At 51.7% G+C, this 12,474-nt stretch overlaps 1 protein-coding gene across 1 annotated transcript; it reads left to right on the top strand.

Annotated features, from left to right (window-relative positions):
- The first annotated feature begins 650 nt into the window (after nucleotides 1–650).
- SIX6 (SIX homeobox 6) lies at nucleotides 651–2,924 on the top strand. Its single transcript, XM_005520043.2, has 2 exons — nucleotides 651–1,249; nucleotides 2,427–2,924. The coding sequence occupies exons 1-2, from the start codon at nucleotides 678–680 to the stop codon at nucleotides 2,593–2,595; spliced, it is 741 nt and encodes a 246-aa protein (XP_005520100.1). The 5' UTR covers nucleotides 651–677; the 3' UTR covers nucleotides 2,596–2,924.
- Nucleotides 2,925–12,474: the final 9,550 nt, after the last annotated feature.

Genomic DNA, 12,474 nt, shown 5'->3' with positions numbered 1-12,474 from the left:
ACCTGCATCCAGCACCCTGAAGCGGGAGCCCTTCTCTCCCCTCCCCTCAGCCTGCCTTCCCCGGGGCGGTGGGGCGGCTCTGCCCTGCGCGGGTCGGCGGGGCAGGGCGGCGGGGTCGCGGTCCCCGGGGAGCGGCCGGGGCTCTGCGGGGAGCGGGGCGGGGAGCGGGGCGGGGAGCGGGGCGGTGCGGGGCCTTCGGCCGTGATTGGCAGCGGCTGACAGTGAGTGGCAGCCCCGCCATGGAAACCCGGGAGCCAATCTGCCGAGCCCGCAGCAAATCAGCCGCTCCCGCAGCAGCGCCGCGGCGGCGGGGAGCTGCGCTTGTGCCTTTTCTGGTTTCCTTTTTTTCTTCTTCTCCTTTTTTCCTCCTTTTTTTTTTTTTTTTTTTCCATTCCCTCCCTCCCTCCTCCCCCCCACCCCCCGCCCGCCCTCCTCCTCGCTCCATCCCCCCCCGCCCCGCCCCTGCCCACCGCCCCCAGTCGCCGGAGCTGCCGAGCGGTCCCCATCGCCTCTCCACCCTCCGCCGTCCCTCCCGCGGCAGCTCCGCCGGCACCGGCGGAGGCAGCAGCGGAGCGAGGGGCGGCCCGGGGCCGCTGCCCCTTCCCCGCCGCGGGGCTGTGCGCGGCGGGCATCGCCGGGGGTGCTTGGAGCGCGGAGCGGAGCCCGGCCCCGCCTCCATGTTCCAGCTGCCCATCCTCAATTTCAGCCCGCAGCAGGTGGCCGGGGTATGCGAGACCCTGGAGGAGAGCGGGGACATCGAGCGCCTGGGGCGCTTCCTCTGGTCCCTGCCCGTGGCCCCCGCGGCCTGCGAGGCGCTCAACAAGAACGAGTCGGTGCTGAGAGCCCGGGCCATCGTGGCCTTCCACACGGGGAACTACCGGGAGCTCTACCATATCCTGGAGAACCACAAGTTCACCAAGGAGTCCCACTCCAAACTGCAAGCCCTCTGGCTGGAAGCACACTACCAGGAGGCGGAGAAGCTGCGGGGCCGACCCCTGGGGCCGGTGGACAAGTACCGGGTGAGAAAGAAGTTCCCGCTGCCCCGCACCATCTGGGACGGCGAGCAGAAGACACATTGCTTCAAGGAGAGGACGAGGCATTTGCTGCGGGAGTGGTACCTGCAGGACCCTTACCCCAACCCCAGCAAAAAGCGGGAACTGGCTCAGGCCACGGGACTTACCCCCACGCAAGTGGGCAACTGGTTCAAAAACCGCAGGCAAAGGGACAGGGCAGCAGCCGCTAAGAACAGGTAAGGAAGGCGCTGCCCGTCCCGTCGGGACACAGGTTCCCCTCTGGGAGGCTTCGCCCTCGCCCGCAGAGGCCGGAGGCTGCGGGGAGGCGGTGCGAGACTGCCAGCAGAGGATGGGGGAAACGAGCCCGGGAGATTTCTCCCCGGGAAATGCAGAGAGATAAAGCAGGAGCAGCGGGAAAACTCTAAGGCTTATTAATTACTTCGATTTAATAGGGCAGGATCCCCGCCCTGGGCTCCCTCTTGGCTGCCCTGTGGGGGAGCAGGACAGGGGGAGCAGGACAGGGGCAGCCTGGAGCCACCGGCTGGAGCTGGCTGCAGAAGGGCCACGTTCAAGGGCTGAGGGGAGGCAAACCCCCTTCAAAGTTTTGCCCGGACATAGAAATACCGGTTTGAGATTGTCCATCCTGAGAAGAGCCGGCCATGCCCTCCGCGGGCCCTGCCACAGCCGCCGTGCCCTGTTCCTCCACTGGAGCCATCCGGGCACATTCTTTGAGATATTGTTCTTTTTCCCATTTTATATATATAAATATATAATAGAAATACAACATGTATATATGTGTATATATAAATTTAAAAAAAGAAAACGCTACAGAAGAAAATCATGGCTCTAAATGAGCAGTGTTACCCCAACGCTGGTGACACAAGCTGACGCCCCAGCAAGCAGGGGAGGGAGCAGACTTCCCCCTTTATCTCCTCCCCAGGATCCCGGGGTGGGGAAAATTCCCCTTGTCACCCCTCAGCCGGGCTGTCGCGCATCGGGGACGTGGGTACTGTCACCCGGAGCCCTTTTTTATCGGCTAAGGGAAGATGTAAGGCCTACTGGACGGGAAACGCCGCCCGGGAGCTGCTGCAGGGCATTACTGACCCCTAAGATGAGGCCCGGTTTGGGGACAGGCTGCGGAGGAGGGAGACAACTTTCCCCTGGGTGTGCCAGTCGAGGAGCGGGGCTGACCCTGGGGTGGGCACCCGATTTCTCAGACAGAGCAGAGGAACCGGGCGCCCACCGAGCTTCTCCTCTCTCCTATCAGCGCTGTAACTGCTGCGAGCCGGAGGTCGGGGGCAGCGGTGTGGGTGTGCCGGTCGGGAGAGCCCCTGGGGGGGCCACAGGGAGCTGTCGGAGGGTGCCGGGGTGCGGAGGGCGGGCGGTGATGCCGTGTGTGCCGCTTCCTTGCAGGCTACAGCAGCAGGTCCTAACGCAGGGCTCGGTGCGCTCTCTGCAAGCGGAGGAGGAGAGCGGCGGGGAGGCGGTGGGGGCCGCCTCCAGCCCCGCAGCCAGCCTCTCCAGCAAAGCGGCCACCTCCGCCATCTCCATCACATCCAGCGACAGTGAATGTGACATCTGACAGCACCGCCATGGCAAAGCGGGCCGAGAGGGAGGCCCGGCTCACCGGTGCCTGCCGACACGGCCGGAGCAGCGGGGCTGGCGGTGCCCGGCACGGGAGCCGAACGCGGGGTACGGGGCGCTCCCCGCCCGCTCCTCCCTCCCAGCCCCGCAGCAGACTGCAACAACAACAAAAAAATCATTAAAATCGTTGTCGCCTTTATTTGGAAGGATTTGGAGAATTGATGCCTAAAAAGAAATAATTAAAGAAAGCCCAGAAAACGTTAAAAAAAAAAAAAATCATCAAAAAATCGAACGCCAAGTTGCAAAATGTCTGAGTCCCTGCTCTTATCCCGCGGGGCTGTTCCATGTTGAAAAGACGCTGTTCTTTTGGTTGGGTTTTGCTTTACTTTAAAGGGTTTTTATATATATATATATATAATGTTTATTTACTTATTTAATGATTGCTATGGTAGATTTTTTTCTATTATTATTATTATTAATTATTATTTTTGGCTTGTTCTCTATGTGCACAGGTGACTTGTAGAGCATGTGCAGGACGAAACTGTATGAAGCAGCCTAAAACCATAATAAAATATTTGGTGAACGACCCTCGCATCTGCTTTGAAATGACGGTGTCGGTCTCAAGCTTGCCGGTTTACGCAGAGCAGATCTCCGAGGCCACGGGTATTTCAGCAGCAGCTCGGCAGGAGCCGAACTAGCCGGTCCCCGAGAGCGGGGGTGATGTTTTTGCCGGGCAGGGAGCTGGGAGGAGCCGGGATGAGGCGAGAGGAGCCGGAACGGGGCTGGCGGGAGATGCGGGTCCCCTAGGAAGGAAGGAGGCGGCATCGCCGCAGCTTCTTCTCTCCCAAGGGCTGAAGCTTTGGGGATTATTGGAGGCGAATTTTCTGAGAGGAACGAGAGGGGGGAAAAATAATATTAGGGAGAAGAATGGTTGGGGCACAGCCTCGCCGGGGGAACTAAGCTTCCTCCCTCACCTGGCAAAAGCAAGGAGAAGATGGAGAATTAACAGTTCTCCATGCCAGTGAAAGGCCATGACGCGGGCGAAATTAACCCAAATCGCGACGCCTGCGATGTGCCTGTGGCTGTCCCCACCATCCGCCTCCCTCGCTTTGTTTTGCGGCCGTTTTGCTGGAGGAGACCAAACGCCAGGTCCAAGGAGCGCGCTAAGCTTTTTTGCCCAGCAGAAGGATTTTATATTATACAATTTGACATTGATCTTTAAATCGCCTGAGCTGTGCTTTTTTTGTCTTCTCGGTCTCATCGCGTTTACTTCTCTGTCCTCAGAGAGATGCCTCCCCGGTAAGCTGATTGCTTGGCTCGTTTTATTTAGCAGCCGAAGCCTGGCACTGGGGGAAGCCGGGCGGCGCTGGGAGCGGGAGATGCCCCGGCTCCCGCTCTGCTCCAGCTGCCTGCGAGGGCAGCGGCCGAGGGGGCACAGGGGCATTTCAGCTCCTTGATAGTTTAATTCAGTCCTGCTGCCCTATATCGGAAGGTATATTTCTGTCTCGGCAGTGACTTTTCCCCCTCTGTCTAAATTTGAATTTAAAACCCGGATTCAAGGCGTTTACAGCCCCCCCATGCCTAAATCTGCCTTTCCCCCCCAAATGCATGCACCTTGGTTTTCCTTACAGACTATTCCAGGGATGGGGCAGGTAGCAGGAATTTTTTAGCTGTTTTTTCAAGTCAATTTACAGGTAGCTCCTTCCCTGGTGGGCTTTAAGAGGCAAATAATCTACATTTTAGGAGTACGGAAGGGTCGGATCGCAGGGCGGGGAGCGGGGGCAGAGTAGGGATCTCCACCTGCCTTTAGGGTATCCAACTACGGGAGGGTCCGGAGCGCACTTTTCACCCCAAACCCTGAGCTCTGTTGCCTCCTCAACCCAGCGGGATTTAAGCCGTGCAAGAAGAGCCCGGCTGTGCTGTTTAAGCGTCAAACGAGGCTGGGGTTTTACCTTGGATTTGGGGTTCGCGGATGAGCTGCGCTTCCCACCCACGAGGTTGTTTTGGGAGCAAAAGTGGTGTTCTCCCTCAAAACGGATTCTGCTGAAATACAGCGTGTTCTTTCTTTATTTCTTTTCTTCCCCGGGAAATCGGTGAATTGGATTTAATTTCTCCGTCGGCTTCTGCGGGCAGAGTAGCAGCGCTTATTGTGGGGAATTAAAAATATAAAGAGAGCGGAGAGCACATGCCCTCAGCGTCTGGTAACGTGGGATTTCTTTCCAACTAAAAAAACATCTGGAATTTATTCAATAGGCAGTGGGGATGATATTGTCTCTTTCGACAAAGGGTTTGAGTGTCATGAAGGACGCGGGATCTCCCGAGTGGGCAGTGGAGGGACCCTCCCGCGGATGCTGTCGGCAAGAGAACAAACCAACCCCTTCGGAAAGAGTGGCCGGGGCGGGGAAGGGAGCACGGAGCCCCCGTGGGAAGAGCAGCCCCGCTGCCAGACCTTGTTTGCTGTGGGAGAACGGGAGAACCGAGCGTCTCCCAGCTCCGCTTTTTCCCCTCCAGAGTCTGCGGGGGCCGGGGCCGTGGGGATGCGCCGGAGCTTTTAGTTCCACCAATAAGACCCAAAATAAAAACCCGCGGTTTCCCCACCCCGTCCCCCACGTTTGTTTGTTTTTTTCCAACTGCCCTTTATCTTCCCTTATTGAATGTCCTTCCCCCGGCTTTTTCAGCAATTTTTTCCCCCTAAAGATCAGCCCAAGCCGTTGCCTTCCCGAGCTTCTGGTTGTTTTTAAAATAATAAATAATTATAAACGGGTAAGAGTGAAGGAGTTTGTATTTACATTAAACAAAACGCTCCGAAAAGGGTCACTAAAAAGTCTGCCTTGACCTCTCTCTCTCCGGTTTAACAAAGAGGGAAAATATTGTATCAAAAGTGAAGTGAATGGGGAAGGTGGAGAAGAGAAACAGCTTTTCCTCTCTTCAGCTGGGAAGGGGGGAGAAATGTTTGAATATTTCCGTTTCTTTTGAGAAGCGGGGCAGTCCGGGCAGGGCTGAATGGGAAAGTCTTGTAAGCGGGCTGGGAGGCTGTCAAACTGCTCAGAGGTAATCACTGCTAATGAAGGGGTCTCCAGCCCTCCCTGGGACAAAGGATGCTTACGAGTGCTAGCTGGGACTGAATAACTAATAAGTTTGCAAGGAGGAAAAATGAGTGAGCTGTCTGTAAATTGATTTTGCAAGAGAAAAAAAAAAACCAACAAAAAAACCACAAAACAAAACAAACCAAATTAAAAAAAACAAACAAAAACCAACAAAACAAACCCAGAAAGAAACCTCTTGCAACAACAACAAAAAAAAGCAAAAAGCAAAAAGCTTGCAGGATGGGGGGAGAGCCTGGCTCTGTTGCAGCTGGGGACAGAAGGCCCACTTACCCAGGGAGCATTGTCCCAGTCCCACACTGCAGAGGAGGACTGCTGCTGCTTGCTCGGAAAACTGGGGTGGAGGGAGGCTGGGGGTTGCAAGAGCCTTGGAAAAGCCACACCAGCCTCTCCAGGCTGGGGGTACTGCCCCAGCTGCTGCCTGATCCATGCAGGTGCTCCCTGCACGCCCATCCTCATGCTCCAGTTTGCACAAGCCTTGCAGAATGTTCATCCCATCCCCATCCTACAGCTCAGCCCCACAAAAGGGTCTGTTCCCTATTTGTTATGCCACTGCCTTTTGCCCCTTGTCTAACCAAGGTGTTTTCTTTGCAGAACAGAAGAAAGGGGTGTCTGGAAACCTATTGAATATTGCACCAGCACCAGCACTTCTCTTGGTTGGGAGGGCTCCTGTACAAAAGGTCAGCTTTAGCTGCTGGCCTGGAGCTGGGTGCTGGGAGATGTAGGAGGGGGCTGGGTTCAGGGGGAAACTCGCTTATGTGACAAGAAGAACGTGTGTGTGTGTCATAGCTGTGGGAAGCAGGAGAGTGAGCCGCATTTTGGACGTTTCACGCATCCAATTAAGGGCTTGGGAGGATCAGACTCTGGCAGATCCAGTTACCCCTGGCCGCTGCAGGGGTAATACCGTGAGAGAGAGCGTAATACTCCCCAGCCATGTCTGCCCCCCCTCTCAGCAACACCAGGCACTGGCTTTTCCATCTTTCTGTTATTTCTTTCTTCTCCAGGAGATCCACGTGTGTTTGCTGGAGAGGAGTATGGAGGTGTCAGAAGCCAAAGGGAAAGGGCACTGTGGGGTGCAGGAGCTGCCAGACTTTGACCTGTCCTTTCCCTTGTCCCTTCCCCAAGGCTACCCTGCAGCCCCAGCACCCCAAAGGAGCCTGAACCCTGGGCTGACCTTGGTGTGCCCCCACGAGGGTGAGACCTAGCTGAGGATCCAGGGAAGAAACATTTCATCTTAGATCCTCCGAGGCTTACAGCACTTTGCACTCTAGCAGCATTTATTCTTGGCACCGGGGTGACAGAAAAAGCCCATGGATGTACACTCCCTTCTGTCAGGACTGGCTGCAAGAATCCCCAGTCAAAGGCCAGGAAAAGCCTTTCCTTCCTTCATCACTAGCTGCATCCAGTCTAAACTTCCCCAAATTGCAGAAATTCCCCAGGAAGCTCATTTTAAACCTGCTGCCTTCTGATCTGTGACATAGGCCTCTGGCACACATTTTCCCCTGCAAGAAATACAAATTGGAAGGAAATTTCCAGCTTCAAACCATGTAAAAGTGAAGTGGGTTCACATATTTGTCATCTCTACCTCTTCCCAGAGGTGGGAGAGAGGCGTTGTTGCCCCATAATCCTCCACACTGTTAATTTTCTCCTTGCACTTAGCAGAGCTGGTGCCATTCCATCCCACTGGAGTCAGCCCAGAGCATCAGCCCTCACCACTGTTTCCACTATTTCTGTTCCAGAAATCCTAAAAATTGTGCCAGTCAGCCAGTGCTCTCCCTTTACAGGCTCTTCTCTCACTGTATGCAGTAAAACCCAGGGGACTTGGCTTTTGTCTTGGGATTGTCAGACAGTGCTGAGCCAAAACCACTTCTGTGGGTGACCCTCACACCCAGCGTGGCCAGGATGGGACCCTCACCCTCCCCACTTGCTGCTGAGGGAAAAGCATCTCCTTTCCAGCAATGCCCAAGGAGGCCTTGGTGGCACTTCCAGGACTTCCTCCCCACCGGGCAGCCAAATAAATGCTGTCAGAAAAGACTTGCAGCTCACTACCCCCAAAATCTGGATTTGCAGCTCATTTTCAGGCAACCAGGACAGTCTTATCAGGAGAGTGTCCATATGGAGACCAGAGTTGTGGGGTGGTCTCTCTTTTCCCTATCTCACCTTCATCCAGCACCTGCTCCTGACTGGAAAACACCTGGCAGGGTTTTATCTCTTTATTGTCACAGTTCAGACTTGTCTTGGAACAGGAAGACACTCTGCCATTTCTGTGTTATTAAATGACTTGTCCCCTGCTGGTGGGGTCACTTCTCAGTGATTTTCAGCCCCCTCACCCTCCCAAGAAGGTGGCTGTGTCCATGGGAATGATTCTGCATGCCATGCCAGCTATTGAGCTCTTCCCTCGGGATCGTGTGAGACAGCTCTGCCTGGTCTGAGGCAAACCCGAGCCAGGGACTCTTCTAACGTTTTAATAGGATAAGTGATGAACCTCAGTGCCCTCATATGCTTTAATGTACAGATACAGCCAGACTAAATCACTTGAGACATCCCAAACAGCCTAAAGGATTTAGACACATCTCTTTATTTCCATTTAAAGCTGTTCCTCTTGATACCCCCTTTTTTTTTTTCTCCTTTGTTTTTTTAGCAGTCTAGTATAAAGCAAAGATGTGAGAAGAGAGGTTATATTAATCCAGAGGTAGGAGTAGAATGGAAGCATCTATTTATCCTGAGCACCCACATCTTATTTTCACTGGTCTCAGAAGTTCAGTTCCTTTGAAAACTCCACAGAAGCTGGATAAAGGTTTCAGAGTGGAGCCTCTAAGAGACAAACAGCCACTGCTGAGATCTGCATGCACACACAGGTATTGATCAGCAGAACAAGCTTCTCAGCCCTCATTCAATAACTCCATAGTAACCCCAATGCCACACTATCTGGGGCTTCTCTAGGACAAGCATCAAGTTTTAACCCAGCACTACCTTCTCTTTTTCAAGACCTGTTGATTTCAACAGAGAGTTCTACAACAGGAGAGAAGGACTTGTTTTCTTTCATCTGGAAGCCTTTTGCCAGTCTGAATCTTTTTTCAATGCCGTTGGTGGTTCCATTCAGGACAAAGCCATCCCGTTCCTCCCAATTTCACCGACTGAAATGCATGTGCTTCTTCAGAAGCAATTCTTGAAAGGCTTTCATAACATGTAGCTGTAATTCCAAGGTAACTGAGGATGGAATGAGAGCTCTTCTTTGGAACTCTGTATGGGAGGGTAACTCCCCATTAAATGTGCAGTGAACCAGCCACAGACAGGGACACACAGCTCCAGTGTCTTCCAGACACCTTCAAGAAACACAAGAACACACAACCGTTCCTCAGGGAGCAAATCACTGTGTCCCCAGGCTGGGAAAAAAAAACCCTTCTCATAAACATCTCTGTCAGGACATTTATATTGGAAACTTCTCTTCTGGCCACGTCATTTCTTAAGTCAATTTGAAGACTTTATAGGTTGTTCTTCAAAATTACCTTGGTTTGCAACCACTTTCTCTACCACACCTTCCACCAGTGCAGGTCAGCAGCCAGTCCCTGGAGCCAGCCTGGGGACAGATGTCCCCAAAACTGGCATGGAGGGGGTTGATCTCCAGGGGCTGCCGTGTGCTCAGTGGGACAGAGCAGTGCTCAGGTAGGTGACTCAGGGCACCTAATCCCACTCTGGTTACGCTGCCACAGTAATCCAGCCCCGTCAATCAGGCTCTGTTGCCTGGAGAGCCAGCCCCACCCTCCTCCCCCTCTGTCCTTAGCAGCAAGGAGATCTAGGCAGTTTTAACCAAGATCATCTCTCTAATCAAGTTCACTGTCTGCCAAGGCTCGTCTCTGCCTATTGACCGCAGAGTGAGAGGAGACTCCTGAGGCCAGAGTTGATTTCTGCGAGTATTGTTCCCACTCAGTCGGTGATCCTTTTTATCCCCTGAGAGCCCCAAGTGCTGAAGGACTGATGCAAACCAATTTGGTTGTTAAGCTTAAACTGCTGGAGTGTTTCCTGGCAGGCTCCTGTGGCAGGTCACTCGTGGGTCAGAGGGACTTCAGGGCTCCAGTGGTGGGATGTCTTCTGCAAGGAATGGTTCCTGAAGCAGCACTAGAGCCATGTTGCTACTTAAGAGCACAAAGCTCCTGGCTCCTTGGTGGATCTCATTATTTTTCAACTTTTTTTAAGCTATTTTCCCCAGTAATATTTCAATTTATTGCTAGTTAATGCTAATAAACATTCCTATTACAGTATTTTAGCTGTTTCCTGCCATTTTCTTTATGCTTTCCTTCTAATGGAAAATGATTGTCTCCTTACTAAAGAGGTAAACCACAGGAACTCTGCTAAAAGTCTGCCCCACAGCATCATCCTTGGTGTGCACCAGACTTGATGGATATGGTTGTTTACAAGCACCAGGTCCTGCCTTTCACCCTTCCTTCATCACACATTGGCTTTCAAGTGTCTCATCTCAAAATTAAGAGTTTGTAGGACTGGGGCTTTAAGCAGATGAAATATTAAAAATCGAGTTTTTAAGCACAGTCCCAGAGTAAAGTGAATGAGCTCCTCCGCCTGCGGCTGTTTTTTTAGAGACAAAATATTTGTTCTGTTACTTATTGATGTTGCTAATTGCCATCTGAGGGTTTGGAGGAGCAGGGCAGCAGGCTGCATTGCTGGATGTGGAGCCCTTCTGAGATAAATGAGCTCTGAGAAGCAAAGAATTTGCTGTAGCAGCCCTGGAATATGTGTTGCATTTTGCAGTATGTGCTGCATTCTTGCGAAGGCAACCAGTGCTCTCCATCTCCTTGCAGAGAGAGAGCTGCTGGTGCTCAACTCTTTTATTTAGGAAGCCACAAAATGCAGTTGCCTCATTTTAAAAGCCTGAATTTGAAAATGCTGACCCAAGAACTTAGGTTTGGGCCATACTTGAATGCTTGCACGTTCACTTTCCTGAATCAAAACCAGATTCTTCTCCCTCCCTCATGCCCACACACATCACACACATCACACACGGAGGGAGGAGAAGGAGGAGGCTGTGATGGAGGGAGCTCTTAGTGTTCTGTCTAAACTAAATGTCCATTATGGAAATAAACACGCTTGAGGAGGAAGAAAAAAACCATTGCATCCACATTAGCCTTTGAATAGATTATTACTTTACATGTACCATATACAACTTTTCATAGAGCTGATATCTCTTGTATTGGAGCATGAAAATTAACCTTCTACAGTTCACCTTGGTTTGCAAACTGCAAGAATCAATTTGCTTAAGATGGATGTTCACATCTAGTTAGCTTTCTGCATTATCTCAGCCGGAGAGATCACTAAAAATAGTTGTATAGCACTTTAAATTTTCAACAGGGAGACTTTATTATCGTTTAGATCCATCATCGCTGCTTTACCTACCACGGTTCTCCCAGCTGAAATAATGCACAGAGCTGGTAGTGGCTAAGTGTTTTCAGAGTTCATGCACTGATGATCAGGACAGCTTGGACAATATCTGAACTGCTAGCAACAGCAAACTGAGCAAGCTGCATGGACAGTGTAACACTGGTTCAGTAAATCCCTGCTGCTTCAACTATTTCATCAAAAAAGCCTTTTTTTTCTGCTCTGCTCTGCTCTGCTCTCGCACTGCAGAAGCAGGACTGATCTGTCACCGTGTGCTGCCCTGATCTTGCACAGTCACCATCAGTAGTCCCCAGCCTCCCTGCAGTCCTGCTGCAGTCAGTGGGATGTTTGTGGAGCCAGGAAGCATCAAGGGGCTGCAGGATCATACCCACATTGTGTGGGACAGGGTGACAGAAGAAAGGCTGCTCTTAGCAGCACTGCAGCACAATTTTCATTCGGTATCTTTATTGCTTTTAACAATTTCCTGTGCTTTGTCACGAATAAGTCACCTTGCCAAGGCCCTCACGGCCTTCCAGGCATTACAGCTGGCTGTTCACGCATCACCTCCATGTGTCACTACATCCATGGCGTTGTAGGGGTACATTTTGTCTGTTCAGGTTTGTTTGTGTTACAGCACTGACCCAGTCATTGTGAGGCTTCTGAGTCTCTCCTTCCAAGTACCCACACGTGAGAGCACGGTGCCTTGGCCCACGGCCTTGGCCCAGCTGCTCACACTGGCATTGCTGATCTTGTTTGCACTTGTAGAATATTTATTTAAGCTGTGAGGCAAGGCTCAGAGAAGACATGAAATGCCTGGCAGCACAAAGTATCAGAAGACACCAAGAGTGATGTAGCAGAAAGATTCCTTCGTTACATTGCAAAGTAGGCGTGATTAATGAATTGCTTTCTGTTCTTTAGTAGAATGGAATTAATTATTTGTTGCATAATTAAATAAACAATATTTCCTTCAGTATTAATTGCTGAAATCTACATTACATCTCACTGTCATGCCAAGCCACAACCAAACACATCTTAAGGCCAGAAGAAAGGTTCTTATTGACTTCCATGGCCATTAGATCAAATCCTTCTACAGCAGCATGAGAATACAACCCTCAGGGCTTTAATTACCTGGACATTAAAAGCTTTGTAACAAGCTGCACAAAAGAACCTAAGAGAAGTCTTTTTCCACCCTTGCAATTCTGCATTGTATCTCCAGAAGAGGCTGTGCTGCCAGGCATAAAGAAAATCCAGAGAGTTCCTCTCACTGCCTTGGACCTTGGGGAGATGGACTACAGCTTCCCTTCTGGAGCTAGAAGGAAACTCTTGTGATGGGCATTAAAGTGGATAAAATCATAGAATCATAGAATGGTTTGGTTTGGAAG

This window comes from Pseudopodoces humilis, chromosome 7, assembly GCF_049639895.1.
Source record: "Pseudopodoces humilis isolate 2021_Gansu_Grassland_sample_001 chromosome 7, ASM4963989v1, whole genome shotgun sequence".
NCBI classification, from domain to species: Eukaryota; Metazoa; Chordata; class Aves; order Passeriformes; family Paridae; genus Pseudopodoces; species Pseudopodoces humilis.
The sequence above is the reverse complement of the archived record's forward strand: the minus strand, read 5'-3'. Positions and strand labels throughout refer to the sequence as shown.

Coding starts and splice junctions, on each gene's coding strand:
- SIX6 (XM_005520043.2), top strand. CDS start 678: ATGTTCCAGCTGCCCATCCTCAATTTCAGCCCGCAGCAGGTGGCCGGG. Junction 1,250..2,426: donor GCAGCAGCCGCTAAGAACAG/GTAAGGAAGGCG, acceptor GCTTCCTTGCAG/GCTACAGCAGCAGGTCCTAA.